Here is a 26420-nt window from a genome sequence, read left to right on the forward strand (position 1 = left end):
CCAGCTACTTGGGAGGCTGAGGCAGAGAATTGCTTGAACCCAGGAGGCGGAGGTTGCAGTCAGCCAAGATCGTGCCACTGCACTCCATCCTGGGCGACAGAGCAAGACTCCGTCTCACAAAAAAAAAGAAAAAACAAAGTGAAGTGAAGTTACAACACTGGGTTAATATGTTTCCATCCAAAAAACATATAAAAGGCAGGGCATGGTGGCTCATGCCTGTAATCCCAGCACTTTGGGAGGCCAAAGTGGGAGGATTACTTGAGCCAGGAGCTGGAGATCAGCCTGAACAACATAGTGTTAATACATCTCTACCAGAAGTAAAAAAAAAACTAGCTGGGCATGGTGGCATACACCTGTAGTGTCACCTACTTGGGAGGCTGAGGTGGGAGGATCACTTGAGCCTAGGATGTTGAGGCTGCAGTGAGCCCTGATCACGCCATTGTACTCCAGCATGGGTGACAGAACAAGACTCTGTCTCAAAACAAAACACGAAAAGCATGATCAAGATTGTTGGCTGTGTAATCTCAGCATTTTGGGAGGCCAAGGCAGGTGGATCACTTGAGGTCAGGAGTTTGAGACCAGCCTGGCCAACATGGTGAAACCCTGTCTCTACTAAAAATATAAAAATTAGCCGGGTGTGATGGTGTACACCTGTAATCCCAGCTACTAGGGAGGCTGAGGCAAGAGAATCGCTTGAACCCAGGAGGTGGAGTTTGCAGTAAACCGGGATCACATCACTGCACTCCATCCTGGGCGACAAAGTGAGACTCAGTCTCAAAAAAAAAAAGGACGGGCCAGGCGCGGTGTCTCACACCTGCAGTCTCAGCCCTTTGGGAGGCCAATACGGGTGGATCACCTGAGGTCAAGAGTTTGAGACCATCCTGGCCAACATGGTGAAACCCCGTCTCTACTAAAAAATACAAAAATTAGCCGGGCATGGTGGTGGGCACCTGTAATCTCAGCTACTCGGGAGGCTGAGGCAGGAGAATTGCTGGAACCCGGGAGACGGAGGTTGCAGAGAGCTGAGATTGCGCCATTGCACTCCAGCCTGGGTCAACAACAGCGAGACTCCATCTCAAAAACAAAAAGGACAATAGTATCTTTTTTTTTTTTTTGGAAACGGAGTCTTGCTCATTGGGCCAGGCCGGAGTGCAGTGGCACGATCTTGGCTCACTGCAACTTCCGCCTCCCGGGTTCAAGCGATTCCTTTGCCTCAGCCTCCCGAGTAGCTGGGATTACAGGTGCCTGCCACCACTCCCAGCTATTTTTTGTATTTTTAGTAGAGATGGGGTTTCACCATGTTGGCCAGACTGGCCTTGAACTCCTGACCTCAGGTGATCCACCCGCCTTGGCCTCCCAAAGTGCTGGCATTACAGGCGTGAGCCACCACCCCCGGCCCAATAGTATACTCTCTGTTAGATTTTTTGAAGTATTGAAATACTTTTCAAAACAAGTAATATAGGTTATCTTGAGAGAGGGAAGCATGGTAAGGGACAGGAAAGGAGGGAGGCTTTCACTGTATATGCTTTTTTCCCTTATCAATTTTGAACCATGTGACTCTATTGCCTAATTCTAAATTTTTTAAAAAAATAAAAAAGCTTATAGTTATTTGCTTCCTTCATGCATAACCAAGAGTCTGGGACTATGGATTATAAATTACTAATGTAGATACAATTCTGTTTCTGTTTTTTTGAGACAGAGTTTCACTCTTGTTGCCCAGGCCGGAGTGCAATGGCATGATCTTGGCTCACCGCAACCTCTGCCTCCCGGGTTCAAGCGATTCTCCTGCCTCAGCCTCCTGAGTAGCTGGGATTACAGGCATGTGCCACCACGCCCGGCTAATTTTGTATTTTTAGTAGAGATGGGGTTTCTCCATGTTGGTCAGGCTGGTCTTGAACTCCCAACCTCAGGTGATCCACATGTCTCGGCCTCCCAAAGTGCTGGGATTACAGACATGAGCTACCGCGCCCAGCCCAATTCTTTTTCTTATACCTGGATGTTATATTATCCTATGCACACCCAGTTATCAAGGCTAGGAATTTCCATTTGAGCTCTACCTGATTTTGAATTGTTTGTAGATATTGCTTGCCTAAGTAAGTGGAAATAATGTAGATGGAAGATGAAAAGTCAGTTATTTCTATTGCTGGTTATGCTTAAATTTTACATAGGTCTTTTTTATACATGAGAAGTAGAAACCAACTTTAAAAGATTAGAGCTCTTAAAATGTCATTCATTATGTGCTTTTAAATGTAGGTTCTGTCATATGTTGAAGAAGCCATACACCATTAAGAAACAGCCTCTGCATCAATTTGTACAACGACCACTTTTCCCACTACCTGCAGCCTTTTGTAACACAGGTAAAATTTCACCTCTTTTATAGCAATTGTGTTTCAGAAACTAATGGAACTGTGCTAGGATTTTGTGGATCATAAAAGATGAGAATTTGTATATTTTCTATTTAGAAGCCTATAGAAAGAATATAGGAAAAAAAGGTATATTTTTCTTATAGGCTTCTAAGTAGAAAATGTATTTGCAAGGACATTGTCCAGTAGATCTATGAAATCTCAGTATCTCGTATAACACATCCCCTGCAACACAAGAGTTGCTCAATAAATAATTTCCAAAATGAAGATATTATAAAAGTTAAAATCTGACTGGGTGTGGTGGCTCATGCCTGTAATCCCAGTGCTTTGAGAGGCTGAGGCAGGTTGATCGCTTGAGCCCAGGAGTTTGAGACCAGCCTGGGCAACACAGCAAAACCCTGTCTCTATAAAAAATACAAAAAATTAGCTGGGTATGGTGGCGCACACCTGTAGTCCCAGCTGCTTGGGATGCTGAGATGGGAGAATCCCTTTAGCCCAGGAGTTCAAGCTTGCAGTGAGCCATGATCACACCACTGTGCCTCCAGCCTGGGTGACAGAGTGGGACCCTGTCTCAAAAAGAAGTTTCAAATGGGGATTGTGTTTCAAAGAATTCTATGTATTTAAAGCTACTGCTTTCCTTTTTTTGGATAAGAATACCCTTAAAATTAGTAAATTTCTGGCTTTCATCCAGACCTTAGAACACAGGATTTTGAATGTAGTACAAAATTACATTCAAAAAAAAGAAAAACTTTTTTGTCAAAATTAATTGCTATGGTTTTGTTAATAATCTTGATTGTTAACAAGGTATATACTTTGATTTTCTTTAATTTGGGAAATAGATATGATTTAAAATAATTTGAAGTGTGATGACTGTAATGTAGAGTTAGGGAAGTTTAAGGGGAGAGGGTATGTGTGTCTGCGTATGTGTATGTATGTAAATGTATACCTATATGTGTTATGGAGCTGTAAGCATATAAATTCAGCCTCTCCTTTCCATTGCTAGCTTGAACACATTCCTGTGGCCATACTCTGGCTGATTCTGGCTAAGGGCATGAGTTAAATCAGGGTAGACCTTACCCCTTCTGTAGCCAGGGGCCAGAAGAGGAACACTTTCCTGCAGGCTTGCCTGACTGCTTGAATCACAGAATAGTTTAGATATAAATATTGTAAATACTGAGTAACTCAGCTGATTAAACCACTTTAATTGGACTTTTAAACTTTGTAGGACTGAAATATGTGGTCATATAGGCTTTTCAAGTAGGAAACCCATTAATTTTAGTCATTGATATTGACTTTAAGCACCACTAATCTGTATTTTGGGGGAGTTTACATCTACCTCCTTAGGTACCTTTTAGTACCAAACATAATAGGAAGAAATAGGCTGGCATGGTGGCTCCTGCCTGTAATCCCAACACTGAGAGGCTGAGGCGGGCAGATCCCTTGAGCCCAAAAAGTTCGAGACCAGCCTCAGCAACATGGTCAAACCCTGTCTTTACAAAAAAATACAAAAATTATCTGGGCTTGGTGGTGCACACCTGTAGTCCTAGCTACTCAGGAGGCTGAGGTGGGAGAATCACTTGAGCCTATGAGGTCGAGGCTGCAGTGAGCTGTAATCATGCCACTGCACTTCAGCCTGGGCAGCAGAGTGAGACACTGTCTCAAAAAAAAAAAAAAGGAAGAAATATTTTTTATCATTCTGTTCTGTTTCCTGTTGTAACTCTCATGACATTTTCATGAGCATCTTTCTGGATGATGGACCTGGGAGTCATTTTTGAAATACCAAATTAAACCCAATTGAGATTATAATTGTAATGATTTTGTTAAATACCTATTCAAATTAGGTGTTTTTTTTGTTTGTTTTTGAGGCAGGGTCTCACTATGTTGCCCAGGCTGAAGTGCAGTGGTGTGATCTTGGCTCACTGTAACCTCCACCTCCTGGGCTCCAGCCATCCTCCCACCTCAGTCTCCCAAGTAGCTGGTACTACAGGTGTGTACCTACACACCCAGCTAATTTTCATATTTTTTGTAGAGACAAGGTTTCACTACGTTACCTAGGCTGGTCTTGAACTCCAGAGCTCAAGTAACCTGCCTGGCTCAGCCTCCCAAAGTGCTGGGATTATAGGCGTGAGCCACTGTGCCCAGCCTCAATTAGTTTTTTAGTAATAGGTTTATTTATTGTCAAAAGTAAAAAGTTCTTTGATGATGTCATTCATTTTCATACTTTCTACTTTAGACAGTATAGAGTGTATGCTCTTACGTGACTTTTTATTTTGCATTTGTAGTTTTTACCCTCAAGGATTTCTAAAAATTTTGCTTTCTGCAGGTGTAGTTTTCTCAAATTGATTGAGTAGAATAAAGCCAGATTTTTTTTTTTTTTGTCTTGGCTCACTGCATCTTCTACTGCCTGGGCTCAAGCAATCCTCTTGCCTCAGCCTCCTGTATAGCTGGGATTACAGGCATATGCCACCACAACTGACCAATTTTTGTATTTTTTTGTAGAGACAGGATCTCTGTTGCCCAGGCTGGTCTCGAACTTCTGCCCTCAAGTGATCCTCCTTCCTTGGCCTCCCAAAGTGCTGGGATTATAGGTGTGAGCTGATGCACCCAGTTGAAGCCAGATTTAATTCTTCAAATATTGGTAGAGTACCGTGTGCAGATTTTGGTTAGCAATAAGTTATTAATACAAGCTGCAAGAAGTGATTGGTTCAGGGCCAGAGTTGGAAGATTATTTACAGAAAGTGTTGGCAGCCCTTTCTTTAATGTGTCATTGAAAAATCATTCCCTTATAACACAGATTTTCAGAAGAATGTCTTACTAGAAATATGCATATTTTAAATGAAGTACTTGGACATTGTGGCTAGTTTTTCATTTTTTAGGAATTGTCTGGTTGTCTAATTAGAAAAAGGACTTAAACAAAATGTATGGGAGTTCACTTCCAATTTTTTTCTTTATCCATGAAATGGTTTAACTTCAGCTAGCTGGAACTGTATGGCAAAGTGCAAAAATGACTCTCAGTTGTCAAATTAGAACCCTTTCCGTAATGACTAAGAAAAGCATTTTTGTACTAACCATATGTTTTGCCAAATTTAAACTCTTTCAAATTTAAAATAAAACTGTTGCTTTTTGATATTCTCTCTCCTAAAATAGGTGATGTGAAAATTAGAACAGGAAGACTGATCTTAAATGTGTTTTCCTATTATGCTTGGCAATGTTAGATAAGGATTAGCAATATGTATGGTGGCTAAGAAAGTCAGCACCTAGAAAATTGTCCAGCTTTGAATCCTGGCTCTGTCACTTAGTAGCTGAGTGACCTTTAGTCTCCTTATTATAAAATAAGATAAAAATAGTACCTCATTGAAAGGATGTAAGGATTAAATGATATAATACATGTAAAGTGCTTAGCACCCTGCCCAGCACATGATAGGCATTGAATAATTTATTTTTTTTGAGACAGAGTCTCACTATGTCTCACAGGCTGGAGTGCGTGGTGGCTGGATCTTGGCTCACTGCAACCTCCCCTCCCGGGTTCAAGCAATTCTCCTGCGTCAGCCTTCTGAGTAGCTGGGATTACAGGCGCACATCACCATGCCTGGCTAATTTTTGTATTTTTAGTAGACACAGGGTTTTACCATGTTGACCAGGCTGTTCTTGAACTCCTGACCTCAGGTGATCCGCCTGCCTTGGCCTCCCAAAGTGCTGGGATTATAGGCATGAGCCACTGTGCCTGGCTAGGCACTGAATAAATTTTAATTGTTATATGGTATTGTCAATCTATTTGAATATACTGCTGTAAGATGGAGGATTTCTTTTTACCCAGAAGGTTCATTTTCTTTCTTTCTTTTTTTTTTTGAGATGGAGCCTCGCTGTGTTACCCATGCTGGAGTGTAATGGCGCAGTCTTGGTTCACTGCAGCCTCCGCCTCCCAGGTTCAAGTGATTGTCCTGCCTCAGCCTCCTAAGTAGCTGGGATTACAGGAGCACACTACCACGCCTGGCTAATTTTTGTATTTTTACAAATACCTTTACAAAGTACCCTTACATCTATAAAACCCCTGTAGAGACGGGGTTTCACCATGTTGGCCAGGCTGGTCTGGAACTCCTGACCTCAGGTGATCCTCCCGCTTTGGCCTCCCAAAGTGCTAGGATTATAGGCGTGAACCACCACGCCTGGCCAGAAAATTCATTTTTTTTTCTTTTCTTTTTTCTTTTTTTTTTTTGAGACCTAGTCTCTCTCTATTGCCCAGGCTGGAGTGCAATGGCAGGATCTCAGCTCACTGCAACCCGGGTTCAAGCGATTCTCCTGCCTCAGCTTCCTGAGTAGCTGGGATTACAGGCAGATGCCACCACGTCTGGCTAATTTTTGTATTTTTTTAGTAGAAGTGGGGTTTCACCGTGTTGGCCAGGCTGGTCTCGAACTCCTGACCTCGTGATCCACCCGCCTCGGCCTCCCAAAGTGCAGGGATTCCAGGCATGAGCCACTGCCCCCTGCCAGAAGGATCATTTTCATAATGAATAATCAGATCTGTTTAATAGTTTTAAAACTATTAAAATGCCAGTGCTGTCCTTTTGTCCTGCAAGCTGTTGTCGTAATAGCAAGGTAGGAAATTAAAGATTGTGTTATCTCTTTATTGCTTTAGTGAATCCATTCTCAATCTAATCATGGTCCTAGAAAAAAGATACTATAAGAAAAGAGTTGGCGGGCACAGTGGCTCATGCCTGTAATCCCAGCATTTTGGGAGGCCAAGGCAGGCGGATCACCTGAGGTCAGGAGTTCGAGATTAGCCTGGCCAACATGGTGAAACCTCGTCTCTACTAAAAATACAAAAATTAGCTGGGCATGGTGGTGCATGCTGGTAATCTCAGCTACTCAGGAGGCTGAGGCAGGAGAATTGCTTGAACCTGGGAGGCAGAGGTTGCAGTGAGCCGAGATCATGCCACTGCACTCCAGCTTGGGCGACAAAGCGAGACTCAATCTCAAAAAAAGAAGAGTCTGTAAAGATATCTTTTAGGCTAGGCACAGTTGCTCACGCTTTTAATCCTAGCACTTTGGGAGGCTGAGGTGGTGGGATCACTTGAGGCCAGGAGTTCAAGACCAGCCTGGCCAACATGGTGAAACCCCGTCTCTACAAAAAATTCAAAAATTAGCTGAGTGTGGTGGTGCACATCTGTAGTTCCAGCCACTTGGGAAGCTGAGGCATGAGAATCTCTTGAAACCAGAAAGCAGAGGTTGTAGTGAGCCAAGATTGTGCCACTGCACTCTAGCTTGGGTACAATGTGAGTCCTTGTCTCGAAACAAACAAAAAAGATATCTTTTAAATATTCCAGGAAGTAATTTGCATAGATTCTTGCTTATGTTGTATTTTGTTATGTTACTTACTGTACCATTAGGCAACTTAATTAATATCTCTAAGCCTCCATGTCTTCATTTGTAGAATGGGAATAAGAGCTCCTTCTTTACAGGGTTGTTAAAGGCATAAATACATTTAAAGCACTTGGGCCAGGCACAGTGGCTCATGCCTGTAATCCCAACACTTTGGGAGGCTGAGGTAGGTGGATCACTCGAGGCAAGGAGTTTGAGACCAGCCTGGCCAACATGGTGAAACCCTGTCTCTACTAAAAATACAAAAATTAGCCGGGCATGGTGGTGCATGCCTGTAATCCCAGCTACTCAGGAGGCTGAGGCAGGAGAATCACTTGAACCTGGGGGGCGGAGGTTGCAATGAGCCACGATTGTGCCACTTCACTCTAGCCTGGGGGAAAGAGCGAAACTCCATCTCAAAAAAAAAAAAAATTAAAAATAAATAAATAAAGCACTTGGCCCCAGAGCTGGACATGATGGCTTACACTTGTAATCCCAGCACTTTACTTTGGGAGACCAAGGTGGAAGGATCACTTGAGGCCAGGAGTTTGAGACCAGCCTGAGCAACATTGGGAGACTCCACCTCCACAAAATTTTTTTTAAAAAAGCCTTTGGCTGGGTGCGGTGGCTCACGCCTGTAATCCCAGCACTTTGTGAGGCCAAGGCGGGCAGATCATGAGGTCAGGAGATCAAAACCATCCTGGCTAGCACAGTGAAACCCCATCTCTACTAAAAATACAGAAAAAATTAGCCAGGCGTGGCAGTGGGTGCCTGTAGTCCCAGCTACTCGGGAGGCTGAGGCAGGAGAATGGTGTGAACCTGGGAGGCGGAGCTTGTAGTGAGCCGAGATGGTGCCACTGTACTCCAGCCTGGGCGACAGAGCGAGACTCTGCCTCAAAAAAAAAAAAAAAAAAAAAAAAAAGGCTTTGACCCTGTATTTGGCATATAATAAGCACACAATGACTATTTATTATTACTATTACAAATTGCTAACTTTATTGTCTTTAAAATAATGGTGGCACTTTGGAAAGAAGAGCATGTAGCATTTTACTATATTAATGTCAGCAATAAGTGATCTATGATTATGATAGCCATTGGTACAAAGTCACCAAATAGAATATATATAGGACTCCTGAATTATGAATATGTATAAGACTTAAGTGTTTACTATTTCTGGAATCTGTTTCATAACACAACTATTTAAATAATCAGAGTATTGGCTGGGCACAGTGGTCACGCTCTAATCCCAACACTTTCGAAGGCTGAGGTGGGAGGATCGTTTGAGTCCAGGAATTTGGGACCAGTCTGGGCAATAGCGTGAGACCCTGTCTCTGCAAAAAAGTACAAATATTAACTAGGTGTGATGGTGCATGCCTGTAGTCCCAGCTACTTTTGAGGCTTATGTAGGAGGATTGCTTGAGCCCTGGAATTTGAGGTCGTAGTGAACCGTGATTGTGCCACTGCACTCCAGCCTGGGCAACAGAGCAAGACCTTGTCTCAAAAAAAAAAAAAAAAAACCCAAAAAACAAAAAAACAGAGTATTAGTAGAAAACTATATGCACTTAAATATGTTGATATGTATATATATTTTTTGAGACACAGTCTCACTCTGTCACCAGGCTGGAGTGCAGTGGTGCAATCTCGGCTCACTGCAACCTCCACCTCCAAGGTTCAAGCAATTCTCTGCCTCAGTCTCCCAAGTAGCTGGGATTACAGGCACCCGCCACCAAGCCTGGCTAATTTTTGTATTTTTAGTAGAGACGAGGTTTCCCCATCTTGGCCAGGCTGGTCTTGAACTCCTGACCTCGTGATCCACCCGCCTCGGCCTCCCTAAGTGCTGGGATTACAGGTGTAAGCCACCGCGCCCAGCTGTATGGTGATATATTTCTTTCTTATCTTTATAAATGCTTTGTCAGGGCAATGAAGCCTTGGGTTTTTCCCCAGTTTTTCTTATTCTGATTCTCTGCAAATGAGCACTTCATAGTCCATAAACTTGTTAACTGTTTTTTCTAGAATAACATTTTCTTCTTTTTCTTTTTTAGTGAGATACATGTTTATTCAAACACAAGATACCCCAAATCCAAACAGCTTAAAGTTTATACCAGGAAAACCAGTTCTTGAGACAAGGACCATGGATTTTCCCACCCCAGCGGCAGCATTTCGCTCTCCTCTGGCTAGGTATATTACTGTTTTCATTTGCTTTTACCAGGAAACATAAATAACTGACTTTGGGGTTAAGACAACTTTATTTAACTATTGCATTTCTATGTGCACTGCATTTTTTTTTAAGTGTAGAGAATAACTTCTTTTCAGATGAGAGATTAAAAAAAAAATAAGGCCTGTTGCAGTGGCTCACACCTGTAATCCTAACATTTTGGGAGGCCGAAGTGGGAGGATTGCTTGAGTCCAGGAGTTTGAGACCAGCCTGGGCAACATAGAGAGACTCCATCTCTAACACACACACACACACACACACACACACACACACACACACACCCCCATACCCCATCTCTACCACACACACACCCCATCTCTACCACACACACACACACATACACACACACACACACACAAAATAAGGCCTGTTGCAGTGGCTCACACCTGTAATCCTAACATTTTGGGAGGCCGAAGTGGGAGGATTGCTTGAGTCCAGGAGTTTGAGACCAGCCTGGGCAACATAGAGAGACTCCATTTCTAACACACACACACACACACACACACACACACACACACACACACACACACACACACACACACACACACACACACACACACACACACACCCATCTCTCACACACACACACACACCCCCACCCATCTCTCACACACACACACACACCCATCTCTACCACACACACACATACACACACACACACAAATTTAGCTGGGTGTGATGGTGTGTACCTCTGGTGTCAGCTACTCAGAAAGCTGAGATGGGAGGATCGCTTGAGCCTGGGAGGTTGAGGCTGCAGTGAGCCATGATGGTGCCACTGCACTCCAGCCTGGGCAACAGAGTGAGACCCTGTCTCAAAAAAACCCAAAAATGTTGAGGAGGCGGGGATCACTTGAGCTCAGGAGTTGGAGACCAGCCTGGGCAACATGGTGAAACCCTGTCTACAAAAAATAAAAAAATTAACCAAGTGTGGTGGTATGTGTCTGTAGTCCCAGCTACTAGGGAGGCTGAGGTGGGAGCATCACTTAAACCCAGGAGGTTAAGGAAACTGTGAGCTGTGATGCCATGATTGTGCACTGCATTCCAGCCTAGGCGAGAGAGTGAGACCCTTTCTCAAAAAAGAAAAGAAAAATGAGAGTTGATATTAAAAAAATTTTCTCCTGAAGAGTGATATATTTGAGAGATCTATAGCATGAATAAATAAAAACTTAAATTTTTACTTAGGAAAAATATTCATCAAATTGATAAATATGGTAAATTTCCATTTCAGATCTTAAAAAATCCGATTTTTATAATGAGAACTTGCTTATTTTATTCATAAGGGTTGTTGAATTTGTAGTTCTTTCAAGATGGAATAATGTCTGAAATACTCTATTCAGAACTATAAATGAAAACTAGTCAGTGGGGACAGTTTTAAAATTCACCAGATAAAGGCATGTTTAAACCAGTAGTCCCCCCTTATCTGTGGTTTCACTTTCCCTGATTTCAGTTACCCAAGATGAGCCGTAGTCTAAAAATATTAAATGGAAAATTCCAGAAATAAACAATTCATCAGTTTTAAATTGTGCTGCTCTTCTGAGTAGCATGGTGAAATCTTGTTCTGTCCTCCCCAGGGCATAAATTATCCCTTTTCCAGTGTATCCATGTCATATACACTGTCTGCCTGTGCCCTCCCCTCTGCTGAACCCCCCACCGCCCTCGCTGCATCATTGGTCACTTAGAAGCCATCTCTTAAAGTAGTGATGCTGGCATATTGCTGGCATATTGTTATAATTGTTCTATTTTATTATCAGTTGTTAATCTCTTATTGTGCCTAATTTATAAATTGAACTTTATCATAGGTATATATATAGAGAGAAAAAAACATAATACTTGCAGGGTTCAATACTATGTGTAGTTTCAGGGATCCACTGGGGGCATTGGAATGGATCCCCTGAGGATAAGGGGGGACTACTGTATGTTAGAGATGATAAAGAACAGGGCTGGCCGTGGTGGCTCATGCCTGTAATCCCAGCACTTTGGGAGGACAAGGCGGGCAGATCACGAGGTCAGGAGATCGAGACCATCCTGGCTAACACAGTGAAACCCCATCTCTACTAAAAATACAAAAAATTAGCCGGGCGTGGTGGCAGGCGCCTGTAGTCCCAGCTACTCAGGAGGCTGAGGCAGGAGAATGGCATGAACCCAGGAGGTGGAGCTTGCAGTGAGCCGAGATAGCGCCACTGCATTCCAGCCTGGGTGACAGAGCGAGACTGTCTCAAAAAAAAAAAAAAAAAGCACAAATGATAAAATTGTTGGGATGAACCTCTTTTTAACTGATAGTTAGAGAAGTTAATAATAAAGAATATTAGAGTCAGTCAGCATCAGTTGAAATTTTGGGGAACTGAAGCCTCAATCTGATTGCCAGGGATACTCGGAAAACAGAGCTTAGGTAACTATTTCTATACATACAGCCATTTTATATGTCTCATTTAAGGAACCTAGGGATTTGCTAAGCTCTGGAATCGTTTTTAAAATTTATAATTAATAGGTACTTTTTTTTTACTTAAACATACCACTTCTCAGAATATACCTTAGAGTGTTTGTTTTTCATATTTTATTTTTTACTTTTTATTTATTTTTTGAGATAAGGTTTCACTTTTGTTGCCCAGGCTGGAGTGTGATGGCGTGATCTTGGCTCACTGCAACCTCCACCTCCTGGGTTCAAGCTATTCTCCTGCCTTAGCCTCCCTAGTAATTGGGACTATAGGCACATGCTACCTCACCTGGCTAAATTTGGTATTTTTTGTAGAGACTAGGTCTCATCATGTTGCTCAGGCTGGTCTCAGACTCCTGAGCTCAAGTGTTCTGTCCTTCTCGGCTTCCAAAGTACTGGGATTACAGGCTGTTTTTCGTACTTTTTTGATGTAAGTCACAGTAAAAAGTGTTTTAGATTATGTGTGTGTATGCATGAGATACAAATGTTTGATGGGATAGTTTTCACTCTTTTTTCACCCTTACAATAGATAATAGATTCTTAAATTTCCTTTCTTCATCTCTTTTTGTTGTTCTGTTTTATTTTATTAAATAAAACCCTGTCGCTACATACGTGATTCCACAACTCACTACTGGGTTTTAAAAACCCTACCCTAGAAGTTACTTGCACATGTGCCCAAGATACGTGCAGGGATGTATTTACTGTCATAGAAAGACATCTGAGACATACAAGTGGAGAAAGCAACTTGCAGAACAGTGAGTCCAATATGATACTATGTATATAAAAGCAAAAACCACAGAACAACAAATGCACTGACAAAAAGATCTGGAAGAATACACACGAAACTGATAACAGGATTTGGTAGGGGTGGTCAAGGGGCATTTAAATTTTATTGTTTGAAACATTTACATCAAGAATGAGTTCATATTTTGTATTTAAAAGTAAAAGTAAAAAAGCCCCAATTAATTCAGTTATAGATTAGTTAGAGATTATTTCTGTCAGATGTTCAGTTGGCAAAATCTCTTTTCAAGTTAGTCTTTTGAAAATAGTGTGTTTAGGCCGGGTGTGGTGGCTCATGCCTGTAATCCCAGCACTTTGGGAGGCCAAGGCAGGTGGATCGCCTGAAGTCAGGAGTTCAAGACCAGCCTGGCCAATGTGGTGAAACCCTGTCTCTACTAACAATACAAAAATTAGCTGGGTGTGATGGCGGGTGCCTATAATCCCAGCTACTTGGGAGTCTGAGGCAGGAAAATCGCTTGAACCCAGGAGGTGGAGGTTGCAATGAGCGAAGATCTCACCACTGCACTCCAGCCTGGGCCACAGAGGGTGACTCTGTCTCAAAAGAGAAAAAAAAAAAAAAGAAAATAGTCTGTTTAGTGCTTAGTGCAGTGCCTGGCACGTAGTAGGTGTCAAATATTTGTCGAATGAATGATTGATAGTATAGATATAGCAGTCTATTCATTCACCAGGTGATGGACATTTCCTTATTTTTCTGTATGTGTGGCTATTTTAAATGAAGCTGCTATAAAGATTTATGTAGAAGTCTTTGTGGGGCATGAGTTTTTATTTCTTTTGGGTAAATAACTAGGAGTGGGATTGGTAAATCGTAGAGTAGGAATATAAAACAAAATTGGCCATGAGTTGATAATTGTTAAAGCTGCAAAGGATATGTGGATAATTTTTTACTTTTCTCTACTTTTGTGTATGTTTAAACTTTTCCATAATCAAGCATTTTAATATCTCTTATTTTTTCTTTTTTTGCAGGCAGTTATTTAGGGTTGAAGGAGTAAAAAGTGTGTTCTTTGGACCAGATTTCATCACTGTCACAAAGGTAAACATAGGATTATATAAAATAAGACTTGAAATACTCTTCATTTTTTTCTGAGTCCAATGCCTCTCTCTCCAACATTTCCATTCTTTCTGTTCTTTACTTTTTATTTTTTATTTTTGAGACAGGGTCTTACTCTCTTACCCTCTAAATGTCACAAAAATCAAGCGAAATATGCTATGTTTTTCTTTTTTTCTCTAAAAGGGCTGTTCCATTTTTGATGTCTACTAGATTAATGGGACATGAACTATTTGAATTTGAACTATGTATCCTTTTAAATCTGTTAATTGATATATATCCACAGAACTTAAATCACTTGCCTGATAGTGTGTGAAAATCAAAAGTATTTATTAAACTCCCCTTAAGCAAATTGAAAGGATTAGTCTGAGCTCTTTATGTCCTTAAAAGTGGACATTCCGGGGGGCCAGGCTCGGTGGCTCACGCCTGTAATCCCAGCACTTTGGGAGGCCGAGGCGGGCAGATCATGAGGTAGGGAGATCAAAACCATCCTGGCTAACATGGTGAAACCCCATCTCTACTAAAAATACAAAAAAAATTAGCCAGGCGTGGTGGCGGGCGCCTGTAGCCCCAGCTACTCGGGAGGCCGAAGCAGGAGAACGGCGTGAACCCGGGAGGCAGAGCTTGCAGTGAGCGGAGATCGGGCCACTGCACTCCAGCCTGGGCGACAGAGCGAGACTGCGTCTCAAAAAAAAAAAAAAAGTGGACATACTGGGTTCGTGACATGTTAAATCTAGTCATCTAGTCCAGTATTCTCTTGTGGCTATTTATTTAGAGACAAAGTCTCACTCCACACCCAGGTCAGAGTGCAGTGGCATGATCTCAGCTCACTGCAGCCTCAGCCCCTTGAGCTTAAGCAGTCCTCTCACCTCAGCCTCCTTAGTAGCTGGGACTATACTTGCATACCACCACGTCCAACTAATTTTTGTATTTTGTGTAGAGAGAGGGTTTCGCCATGTTGCCCAGGCTGGTCCCAAATTTCTGAGCTCAAACAATCTGCTCACTGTGGCCTCCCAAAGTGCTGGGATTACAGATGTGAACCACCATGTCCAGGCCCCATTCTTCAGTTTTCTTTCTTCCATATTTTTTAAGGAGAAGAAGGGATGAACATTTATTTAATATATTCAATGTCAGATATGGCCCTAGTGCTTTACATATGTTATCTAATTCTTACAACTAGTTATTTTATAAGTGGGAAATTATATATTTATTTTTTAAAGTTACTTAGTTCTTTTACGTATAGCCTATGCTATATAAAAATTTTTATAGGTAAAAATGTGATTATATCTTAAAGGGTTTTTTTTTTTTCCTATTTTTCTTGATTAGATTTAGTAAGTCATCTTTTAGCTCTCTTACTTTCATTGTTTAGTTACCCTATTTGAAATTGCCCTAGCTTTACAATTTTTTCTTAAGTGAAATGACATAACCAATAGATAATATCCCAAGTTAGGGTATATATTGATACATATATATGTATGTGTGTGTGTGTATTTATCTATCTACACATACATATAGATGGGATCTTGCTCTGTTTCCCAGGCTGGAATACAGTAGTGCGATCATGGGTCACTGCAACCACTAACTCCCAGGCTCAAGCGATCTTGCTGTCTCAGCTTCCCGAGTAGCTGGGACTACAGGTGCATGCCACTATGCCCAGCTAATTTTTTTCTTTCTTTTTTTTTTTTTTTTTATTGTAGAGACAGTGTCCTTCTACGTTGCCCAGGCTGGTCTCGAACTCCTGGGCTCATGCAATCCTTCTGTCTCGGCCTCCCAAAATGTTGAATTACAGGTGTGAGCCACCACGCCTGGACCACGTTGGTATTTAATAGACGGAATACTGGATTTGTTTTGTTTTCTTTCAGTAACCTTTCTCATCATGGACTATCACATTTTACTGAATGTCTTCAGCAATCGCCTGTTTCTATTTCTGATTTCCAGTTGATAATTAGACTTCTTTATGCATCATTTGTGTTATTTTTTTCTAAATATATATGTATATTTGCAGCTTATATGCTGCCCTTTTTTTCTCATTCAGACAACTTTAGAATATTTTTCTTCTTTTTATTACCAATATTTTCCTATTTAGTAGAGCCTGCTATTTACTGAAGATCTGAGGTAACACTCTGATTTATTTTCCAAATAATTTATTACCTAGAACTAGTTTCCATTCCCAATCACTAAGATATTTCACTAGTTTTACTTTTATAACCTTAGCAGTCCCCATTTATCTCACCTTTTATGTACTATCTCTATATTGTTTCTTTTTTTTTTTTTTTGAGATGGAGTCTCACTCTGTCGCCCAGGCTGGAGGGCAGTGGCACGATCTCGGCTCACTGCAAACTCCGCCTCCCGGGTTCAAGTGATTCTCCTTCCTCGGCCTCCTGAGTAGCTGGGATTACAGGCCTCTGCAACCACGCCGGCTAATTTTTGTATTATTAGTAGAGAAAGGTTTTCACCATGTTGGCCAGGCTGGTCTCAAACTCCTGACCTCAGGTGATCCACCCGCCTCGGCCTCCCAAAGTGCTGGGATTACAGGCGTGAGCCACCATGCCCAGCCGAATTTCTTTCATATCCTTTAAGTAATATATGTAAGTAAATGTTTTGAATAGTTGTAGGCTGTTCTGTATACTTAATCAAGCAATTACATCCTATTTTTTTTAAGAGAATGGGAATCTCTTTATCATCCGCTTTAAAGACAGAAAATGCATTTAATATTTTGTCTTCACATCACGAAAAACGTCTTTTAATCATTTAAATCAAATTAAAACAATGAAAGTGAATGAATCAATAATATTATTATTACTAATATTATATTAACAATTATATTTCAATTATTAAATATTAATTTTTATTAATTATAAATTATAATATTAATAATAATAAGTGAATGAATTAATGAATGGGGGATCTTTAAGATTTTATCTTCTGAAATTCATTTAAACAGGACCCTTTAAGATGTGGAGCTAATATATATTCTCCAGAAGTGGTTGCCATTGCATAGGTATAGTGTGTATATAGGAAAAGATATTTTTTCTTTTCCTTTCCTTTCCTCTTTTCTTTTCTTTTCATCTCTTTTCTTTTCCCTTTCCCTTTTCCCTTCTTCTTCTCTTCGCCTGCCTGCTTGCCTTCCTTCCTCCTTTCCTTTTTTCTGCTTCTTTTCTCTCTCTCTTTTTTCTTTCTTCCTTTCCCTTTATTATTTTTAAAAATATAAAAAGAGATGAAGTCTCGCTATGTTGCCCAGGCTAGTCTTGAACTCCTGGACTCAAGCAATCCTCTTGCCTCAGCTTCCCAAAATGTTGGGATTAGGCATGAACTACCACACCTGGCCAGGAAAAGATTCTTAAGAGGTGAAAGGGGGCCGGGCGCCGTGGCTCACGCCTGTAATCCCAGCACTTTGGGAGGCCAGGGCGGGCGGATCACGAGGTCAGGCTTCAACCTCTCAGAATGCTGGGATTACAGGCATGAACCACCGTGCCCAACCTTAAATATCTTGTGTTATACTGCAAATTGCCTTTTTTACTAAGTATAATATTTTTGAAATATATCCATTTCAAAAAACATAGTTCTAGTTTACTCATTTTACGTGCTGGATAGTATTTCATTATAGGAATAAGATATAGTTAGTTTGTTCCTTTATGTTCAAGGCACACACCTGTAGTCCCAGCTACTTGGGAGGCAGAGGCAGGAGAATCGCTTGAACCCAGTAGGTGGAGGTTGCAGTGAGACAAAATCACGCCACTGTACTCCATCCAGCCTGGGCAACAGAGCGAGATTCCATCTCAAAAAAAAAAAGAAAAAAGAGGTATAAGGTAGTGTTCTGTATGGGTCTTTGCCGTTGCCTGGAAATATAGCATTTTCCTTTAAATGTTTACAGGAAAATGAAGAATTAGACTGGAATTTACTGAAACCAGATATTTATGCAACAATCATGGACTTCTTTGCATCTGGCTTACCCCTAGTTACTGAGGAAACACCTTCAGGAGAAGCAGGTAACATGTTGTATTGAGTAATTAAAATTTGTCCTTTTTTTAGACTTTTCTATTTTCTTCACATTTACCTTGATTTCAGAAGTCATAGGAATCTAGATTTCTATCACTTAATATATTTAGCTCTGCAAATTTATATATCATTTTGAAAACTTGTGTATAAATTGGCATTACTATATAAAACCAAAATTTTCAATTATAAAAATTTTCAAACATGCAGAAAATATCATGCTCACCAATTTGCCCTCCATTCATATCTAACAAATGTTAATTAAATTACAGAATAGGCTTTTGGGAAAAACAAAACAAATGTTATCTTTTGCCACAGTTGCTTTAGACTCATTTTAAATAAAATATTAAGCATACAGTGTCAGATTCTACAGCATAAAGTAAATAAAAAAAGAAACCGCTAAAACCACTATACCCCCATCCATTTTCCCTTCCTAGTTCCAGAGATGTGTGAAAACTTGTTTTGTTTTATACTATACATGTAAGTCTCTGCAGGGAATATATAGTATTAGTTTTTGTTTTTAAGTTTTAAATATCTGTTTGTTTTTTTTTTTTTTAAAGACAGACTCTCACTCTGCCACCCCAGTTGGAGTGCAGTGATGCAATGTCAGCTCACTGCAACCTCCACCTCCCAGGTTCGAGTGTTTCTCATGCCTCAGCCTCCCAAGTAGCTGGGATTAACAGGTGTGCACCACTACACCCAGCTAATTTTTGTATTTTTAGTAGAGATGGGGTTTCATCATATTTGTCAGGCTGGTCTTGAACTCCTGACCTCAAGTGATCCGCTGGCTTTGACCTCTCAAAATGCTGGGATTACAGGCATGAACCACCATGCCTAACCTTAAATATTGTGTGTTATACTGCAAATTGCCTTTTTTACTAAGTGTAATATTTTTGAAACATATCCATTTCAAAAAACATAGTTGTAGTTTACTCATTCTACGTGCTGGATAGCATTTCATTATAGGAATAAGATATAGTTAATTTGTTCCTTTATGTCCAAGTAAAGGTTTTGTACTAATTTTTATTAAAAACATTGCTGTAGTGGGCATCCTTGTACAAGTCTGTTTATGAATATGTGGAGAGCTTCTTTATTTATTTGTTTGTTTATTTATTTTTATTTATTTATTTTTGGAGACGGAGTCTTGCTCTGTTGCCCAGGCTGGAGTGCAGTGGCGTGATCTCGGCTCACTGCAGCCTCTGCCTGCCGGGTTCAAGTGATTCTCCTGCCTCAGCCTCCCAAGTAGCTGGTATTACAGGCGCTCACCACCATGCCTGGGTAATTTTTGTATTTTTAGTAGAGACGGAGTTTCACCATGTTGGCCAGGCTGGTCTTGAACTCCAGACCTCGTGATTCACCTGCCGCGGCCTCCCAAAGTGCTGGGATTACAGGCATGAGCCACTGTGCCCAGCCTTATTTTTATTTATTTTTGAGACAGAGTTTGCTCTGTCATCCAGGCTGGAGTGCAATGGCATGATCTCAGTTCACTGCAGCCCAGGTTCAAGCGATCCTTCTACCTCAGCCTCCCAAGTGGCTGGGATTACAGGCATGCACCACCACGCCCAGCTAATTTTTGTATTTTTAGTAGAGGGGGTTTTGCCATGTTGGCCAGGCTGATCCCAAACTCCTGACCTCAAGTGGATCCACCTGCCTTGGCCTTCCAAAGTTTTGGGATTACAGGCGTGAGCCACCGTGCCTGGCCAAGAACTTCTTTAGATTATGTTCCTAAAAGTGGAATTGTTATATCATAAGTTGATCTAATTAAGTGCACATTAGCAGTATATTTTAAGAATTTCAACGTTCATACATCTTTGTCATCATTTAGTCTTTTTTTTTTTTTTTTTTTTACTCGTATGTTGGGTATACAATGGGACCTTGTTTTTTTTTCTTTTTTTTTTGAGACGGAGTTTCGCTCTTGTTGCCCAGGCTGGAGTGCAATGGCGCAATCTCAGCTCACCACAGCTTCCACCTCCCGGGTTCAAGCAATTCTCCTGCCTCAGCCTCCTGAATAGCTGGGATTACAGGTGCCTGCCACCACGCCCAACTAATTTTTCTATTTTTAGTAGAGACGGGGTTTCACCATGTTGGCTGGTCTGGTCTTGAACTCCTGATCCGTCTGTCTCAGCCTCCCAAACTGCTGGGATTACAGGCATGAGCCACTGAGCCTGGCCGGTATCTTGTTTTAATTGCATTTCCTTGATTAATACTGAGTGTTAAGAGTTTCATATGTTTATTGGCCATTTACTTTTCTTTTCAGTAAATTTTCTATTTATATCTTTTCTACTTAAAAACAAATTGAGTCATGTGTCTTTTTTTTTTTTTTGAGACAGTGACCTGCTCTGTCACCCAAGCTGGAGTGCAGTGGCATGATCATGGCTCACTACATCCTCAGCTTCCCAGGCTTAAGCAATCCTCCTGCCTCTGTCTCCCAAGTAGCTGGGATTATAGGCTCCTGCCACCATGCCTGGTTAATGTTTTTATTTTTAAAATTTTTTTGGCTGGGCGTGGTGGCTCACGCCTGTGATCCCAGCAATTTGGGAGGCTGAGGTGGGCGGATCACGAGGTCAGGAGTTCGAGACCAGCCTGACCAACATGGTGAAATCCCATCTCTACTAAAAATACCAAAATTAGCTGGGCGTGGTGGCGCGTGCCTGTAATCCCAGCTACTTGGGAGGCTGGGGCAGAAGAATCGCTTGAATCCGGGAGGCAGAGGTTGCAGTGAGCTGAGACCGTGCCACTGTACTCTAGCCTAGGAGACAGGGTGAGACTCCATCTCAAAAAAAAAATAAATAAAAATTAAAAAAAAAATTTTTTTTTGTAGAGGCCTTGCACAGTGGCTCACACCTGTAATCCCAGCATTTTGGGAGGCCGAGGTGGGCAGATCATGAGGTTAAGAGATCGAGAGACCATCCTAGCCAACATGGTAAAACCCCATCTCTGCTAAAAATACAAAAATCAGCTGGCCATGGTGGCACGTGCCTGTAGTCCCAGCTACTTGGGAGGCTGAGGCAGGAGAATTGCTTGAACTTGGGAGGCAGAGGTTGCAGTGAGCTGAGATCATGCCACTGCACTCCAGCCTGGTGACAGAGCGAGACTCCGTCCCCCCCTCAAAAAAATTTTTTTTTGTGGAGATGAGATCTTGTTAGGTTGCCCAGGCTGGTGTTCAAGTGATCTTCCTGTCTCAGCATCTCAGAGTACTGAGATTATAAGCATGAACCACCGCCACCTGGCCCATATGTCTTTTTTATATTTATTTAAGCAGGTTTTTAAAAAATATTCTGGGCTGGACACCATGCCCCACACCTGTGATCCCAGCACTTGGGGAGGTGAAGGCGGCAGATTGTGTGAGCTCAGGAACTTGAGACTAGCCTGGGCAATATGGCAAAACCCTGTGTTTACAAAAAAATACAAAAATTGGCTGGGTATGGTGATGCGTGCATTTAGTCCCACCTACTTGACAAGCTGAGGTGGGAGGATCGCTTGAGCCCAGGAGGCTGAGGCTGCAGTGAGCCATGTTCACACCACTGCACTCCATCTTGGGTGATAGAACTAGACCACATCTCTTAAAAAAAAAAAAAAAGTCTCATTCTCTCTGTATATATATAAATATTCTGAATATTAATTCTTTGTTAGGTATTTTCTTAGCAAATGATATCTCCCTAACTGTGACTTAACTTTTCATTTTGTTTATGATGTCTTTTGTCTTACAGAAAATTTTCATTTTAATGTGGTTACATTAGTTCATCTTTTTCCTTTGTGGTTTATGCCTTTTGTACCTTGTTTTAGTAAGTTATTTAGTGTAAAGCACTTGGAAGAGTGACTCTACGTGAAGCTCCATAAGTATTTGCTGATACTGTTGTATTTGTTGTTGATGAAGTTTTTCCTTTCTCCAATATCACAAAGATACTGTCATATCTGTGTATATGTATATGTGTTTTTGTTTTTTAAAGTTTTATTTTTTACACTTAAATATTTAATCACTGTGGGATTTGTTTTTCTATATAGTTTAAAGTATAATAATTTTATCTTTTTCAACATAGGTAATCAATTATCCCAGTCTTTCCTCATGAATTTATAATATTATACATGGGTCTTTTTCTAAGATGTTTTTGTCCCTGTAGTGTTTTTGCCCCCCTTCCTGTTTTAATAACATATGGAGGTTTAATTACAATATCTCTGTAACAATTAGTATAGTATATGATAATATCTGGAAGAAAAAGTTCCTCAATTAAAAAAAACTTTCTGGTGGTCTGGTCACTTTATTCTTCCTTGTAAATTTAATGATCATCTTGTAAAGTCTCTGAAAAACCATGTCAAGAGTTTGGTTAAAGTTGCATTAAATTTATAGATTAAATTTGGGATAATTAACATTTCTTCAACGTTGATATTTTTTCATCCCCAAATTTTCCCATTTATGTGAGACTTCTCTTATGTTCTTTTCTTGGTATGAGCTCATGTTAGTTCTAGGTACCATACAGGTTTTGTTATCATAAAGCATTCTTATTTTGTTTAGTAAGCACTTAGATATACTGATTACTGTATTTCAGGCACAATTCTAAGCACTTTATAAGTATAAACTCACTTAATTCTTAAAATAACCTTATTAGATAGGAACTGTTACCACATTTCACACATGAGAAAACTGAGGCACTGAATGGTTGAGTAATTTGCTCAAGGTCACACAGGTAGTAAGTGGCAGAGATAGATAAGAAGTTTGGGCAATCTGGCTCCAGCGTTCATGCTCTTAACTACTACACTGTGCTGCCTGTATCTGTTTTTTGGGTTTTTTTTTGAGACGGGGTCTTGCTTTGTTGCCCAGGCTGGAGAGCGATGGTGCGATCTCGGCTCACTGCAACCTCTGCCTCCCAGGTTCAAGTGATTCTCTTGCCTCAGCCACATGAGCAGCTGGGATTACAGGCGCCAACCACCATGCCCAACTGATTTTTGTATTTTTAGTAGAGATGGGGTTTCACCATGTTGGCCAGGCTGCTCTTGAACTCCTGACCTCAGGTGATCCGCCCGCCTTGGCCTGTCAAAGTGGTGGGATTATGGGCGTGAACCACCTCACTCGGCCCTGTATCTGTTTTAAAATAATGTTTTCTAATTTGGGGTGTTGGGTATAGGAATACTGTTGATTTTTGTATATTGATCTTATATCCGTCAAGGTTAGCACTCATTAGTTCTAGTAGTTCATCAATGTTAATAAGCATTGACTACAAAAACCGAACGTTTATATGTGCATACACACATATATACACTGCTGTAGTTTGGATGTTTGTCCCCTCCAAATCTCATGCTGAAATTTGATCCCCAGTGTTGGAGGTGGAGTCTAATGGGAGGTGAGTGGGTCATGGGGATGGATCCCTCAATAGTAGATGAATGCCCTCTGGAAGAGCCGGGGGTATGAAGGGAGGCGAGTGAGTTCTTACTCTATTAGTTCTTTTCAGAGCTGAGTGCTAAGAAGAGTCCCAGTAACAACATCTCCTTCCTGTCTCACCATGTGATCCCTGCATGGGCCAGCTCCCCTTCTTCTTCCATGAGGGGAAGCAGCTTGAGGTCCTCACCAGATGCCAAGTCTTCAACTTTTCTAGACATCAGAATCAACCAAATAAACATTTTTTTCTTTGTAAATTACACAGTCTCAGGTATTCCTTTATAGCAACACTAAATACACTATGACATGAAGAAACATTTGTATAATTATCTTTAGGTGATACAGGTATATTTTTAGGTATATATCTTAAGAGTCTTAGAGATATGCACAAGGCAACATGTAGAAACATGTTCACTGAAATATTTTTTAACTATACCAGCAGTTAAAAGAAATGAACTAGATTGGGAGATACCAACATAGAAACATAAAAAAGAAAATATTAAGTGAAAAAGGAAAATTCAAATGTATGTACATTTATACATGTACCATTTATGAAAATTTTTAGTACTACATGAAACAGTTACATGTGTTCTTTATGGATCCATATGTAAACCTTATAACTTTTTTAGAGTAATTTGTATCTACTAACATTAAAAATGCACAAGCTAGGTTGGGTGCCGTGGCTCACGCCTGTAATCCCAGCACTTTGGGAGGCCGAGGCAGGTGGATCACCTGAGGTCAGGAGTTGAAGAACAGCCTGGCCAACATGGTGTAACCCCGTCTCTACTAAAAATACAAAAAATTAGCCAGGTGTGGTGGCAGGCACCTGTAATCCCAACTACTTAGGAGGCTGAGGCAGGAGAATTGCTTGAATCCAAGAGACGGAGGTTGCAGTGAGCTGAGGTAAAAGAGTGAAACTCTGTCAAAAAAAAAAAAAGCACAAGCCTGTTTACCCAAATATCCCACCAGTAGGAATTTATCTCATAAATATAATTGCAAAAGTACATTGATGTATGTATATATATATAAAAATTTTTTTTTTTTTTTTTGAGATGGAGTTTCACTCTGTCACCCAGGCTGGAGTGCAGTGGCGTGATCTCAGCTCACTGCAACCTCTGCCTCCCAGGTTCAAGTGATTCTCCTGCCTCAGCCTCTGGAGTAGCTGGGATTACAGGCACCCACCACCACTCCTGGCTACTTTTTGTATTTTTAGTAGAGGCGGGATTTCAGCATGTTGGCCAGGCTGGTCTAAAACTCCTGACCTCGAGTGATCCACCCACGTTGGCCTCCCAAAGTGCTGGGATTACAGATGTGAGCTACTGAGCCCAGCCTTTTGATATACATTTATATAAGCAAGTGTGTTGCAGGATTGTTAGAAATAGCAGCAAACTGTATAAACAACTGAAATAATGAAGAAACTGGCCAAAGACAAATCTATATAAAAGTTACTGTGTACCAGTTTTAAATATTGAGGCATATTTGTATATGCCAATGGGGAAAGACCTTCAAGATATATTACACAGAAAAGAGCAGGATATAGAATAGTACGTATAGTATGATCTCATTTGTGTTAATTTATACATGTAAATGTAAACACGTGCTGGGAAGATATAAACTAAACTCATGTTAGTGATTGTCTATGGAAGGGATGGTGGGGAAGTGGAATTTAGGTTTATTGATCTAAGATAGTTTTGGCTTTTGTGCTTTTTTTCCCCCAGCAAATTTATTTTTATTTATCTATTTTTTTTTTTTTTGAGGTGGAGTCTCACTCTGTTGCCCAGGCTGGAGTGCAGTGGTGTGATCTCGGCTCACTGCAACCTCCACCTCCTGGGTTCAAGCAATTCTCCTGCCTCAGCCTCCCAAGTAGCTGAGATAACAGGCATGTGCCACCACATCCAGCTAATTTTTGTATTTTTAGTAGAGACAGGGTTTTACCATGTTGGCCAGGCTAGTCTCGAACTCCTGACCTCGGGTGATCTGACTGCCTCAGCCTCCCAAAGTGCTGGGATTATAGGCGGGAACCACCGCACCCGGCCCTTTTGTGTGTTTTTTCCTTTTTTTCTTTTACTTTTCTTTTCTTTTCTTTCTTTTTTTTTTTTTTGAGATAGAGTCTTGCTCTGTCAGCCAGGCTGGAATACAGTGGTGCGATCTTAGCTCACTGCAACCTCTGCCATCTGGGTTCAAGTGATTCTCGTGTCAGCCTCCCGAGTAGCTGGGATTACAGGCACCTACCAACATACCTGGCCAATTTTTGTATTTTTAGTAAAGACAGGGTTTTGCCATATTGGCCAGGCTGGTCTGGAACTCCTGACCTCAAGTGATGTGCCTACCTCAGCCTCCCAAAGTGCTGGGATTACAGGCATGAGCCATGTTTTATTTCTTTTCTTAAAAAACTCAATGTTAATATAATTTAATTTTAGGGGTTGCCAGAATCTAGTTTTTGTTATAATGTAATATGAAATCGCTACATTTTTGGTTTTCTCAAAGGCTAACTTTGTGCTCAGAAGATTTGTAGAACATTTCAGAGGCCAGGCATGGCTCATGCATGTAATCTCAGTACTTTGCGGGGCTGAGGCAGGAGGATCACTTGAGCCCAGGAGTTGAAGATCATCTTGGGCAACTGGATTAGTCTGTTCTCACGCTGCTGATAAAGACGTACCTGAGACTGGGTAATTTATAAAGGAAAGAGGTTTAATTGACTCACAGTTCAGCATAGCTGGGGAGGCCTTAGGAAAGTTACAATTATGGTGGAAGGGGAAGCAAACACATGAGTCTTCACATGACGGCAAGAAGAAGAAGTGCCAAGCAAAAGGGAGAAAAGTTCCTTATAAAAC

The 26420-nt window shown here is 41.0% G+C and overlaps 1 protein-coding gene across 1 annotated transcript in view; it reads left to right on the forward strand.

Annotated features, from left to right (window-relative positions):
* Positions 1 to 26420, forward strand: part of NFU1 (NFU1 iron-sulfur cluster scaffold) — a 41900-nt gene that overhangs the window by 4694 nt on the left and 10786 nt on the right. The window contains exons 2-5 of the mRNA XM_024242801.3: positions 2254 to 2357; positions 9764 to 9899; positions 14135 to 14201; positions 18091 to 18205. Coding sequence (XP_024098569.1) covers positions 2254 to 2357; positions 9764 to 9899; positions 14135 to 14201; positions 18091 to 18205 — 422 coding nt within the window. The remainder of the gene's footprint in view (positions 1 to 2253; positions 2358 to 9763; positions 9900 to 14134; positions 14202 to 18090; positions 18206 to 26420) is intronic.

The sequence above is a fragment of the Pongo abelii genome, chromosome 12, assembly GCF_028885655.2.
Source record: "Pongo abelii isolate AG06213 chromosome 12, NHGRI_mPonAbe1-v2.0_pri, whole genome shotgun sequence".
Classification (NCBI taxonomy): domain Eukaryota; kingdom Metazoa; phylum Chordata; class Mammalia; order Primates; family Hominidae; genus Pongo; species Pongo abelii.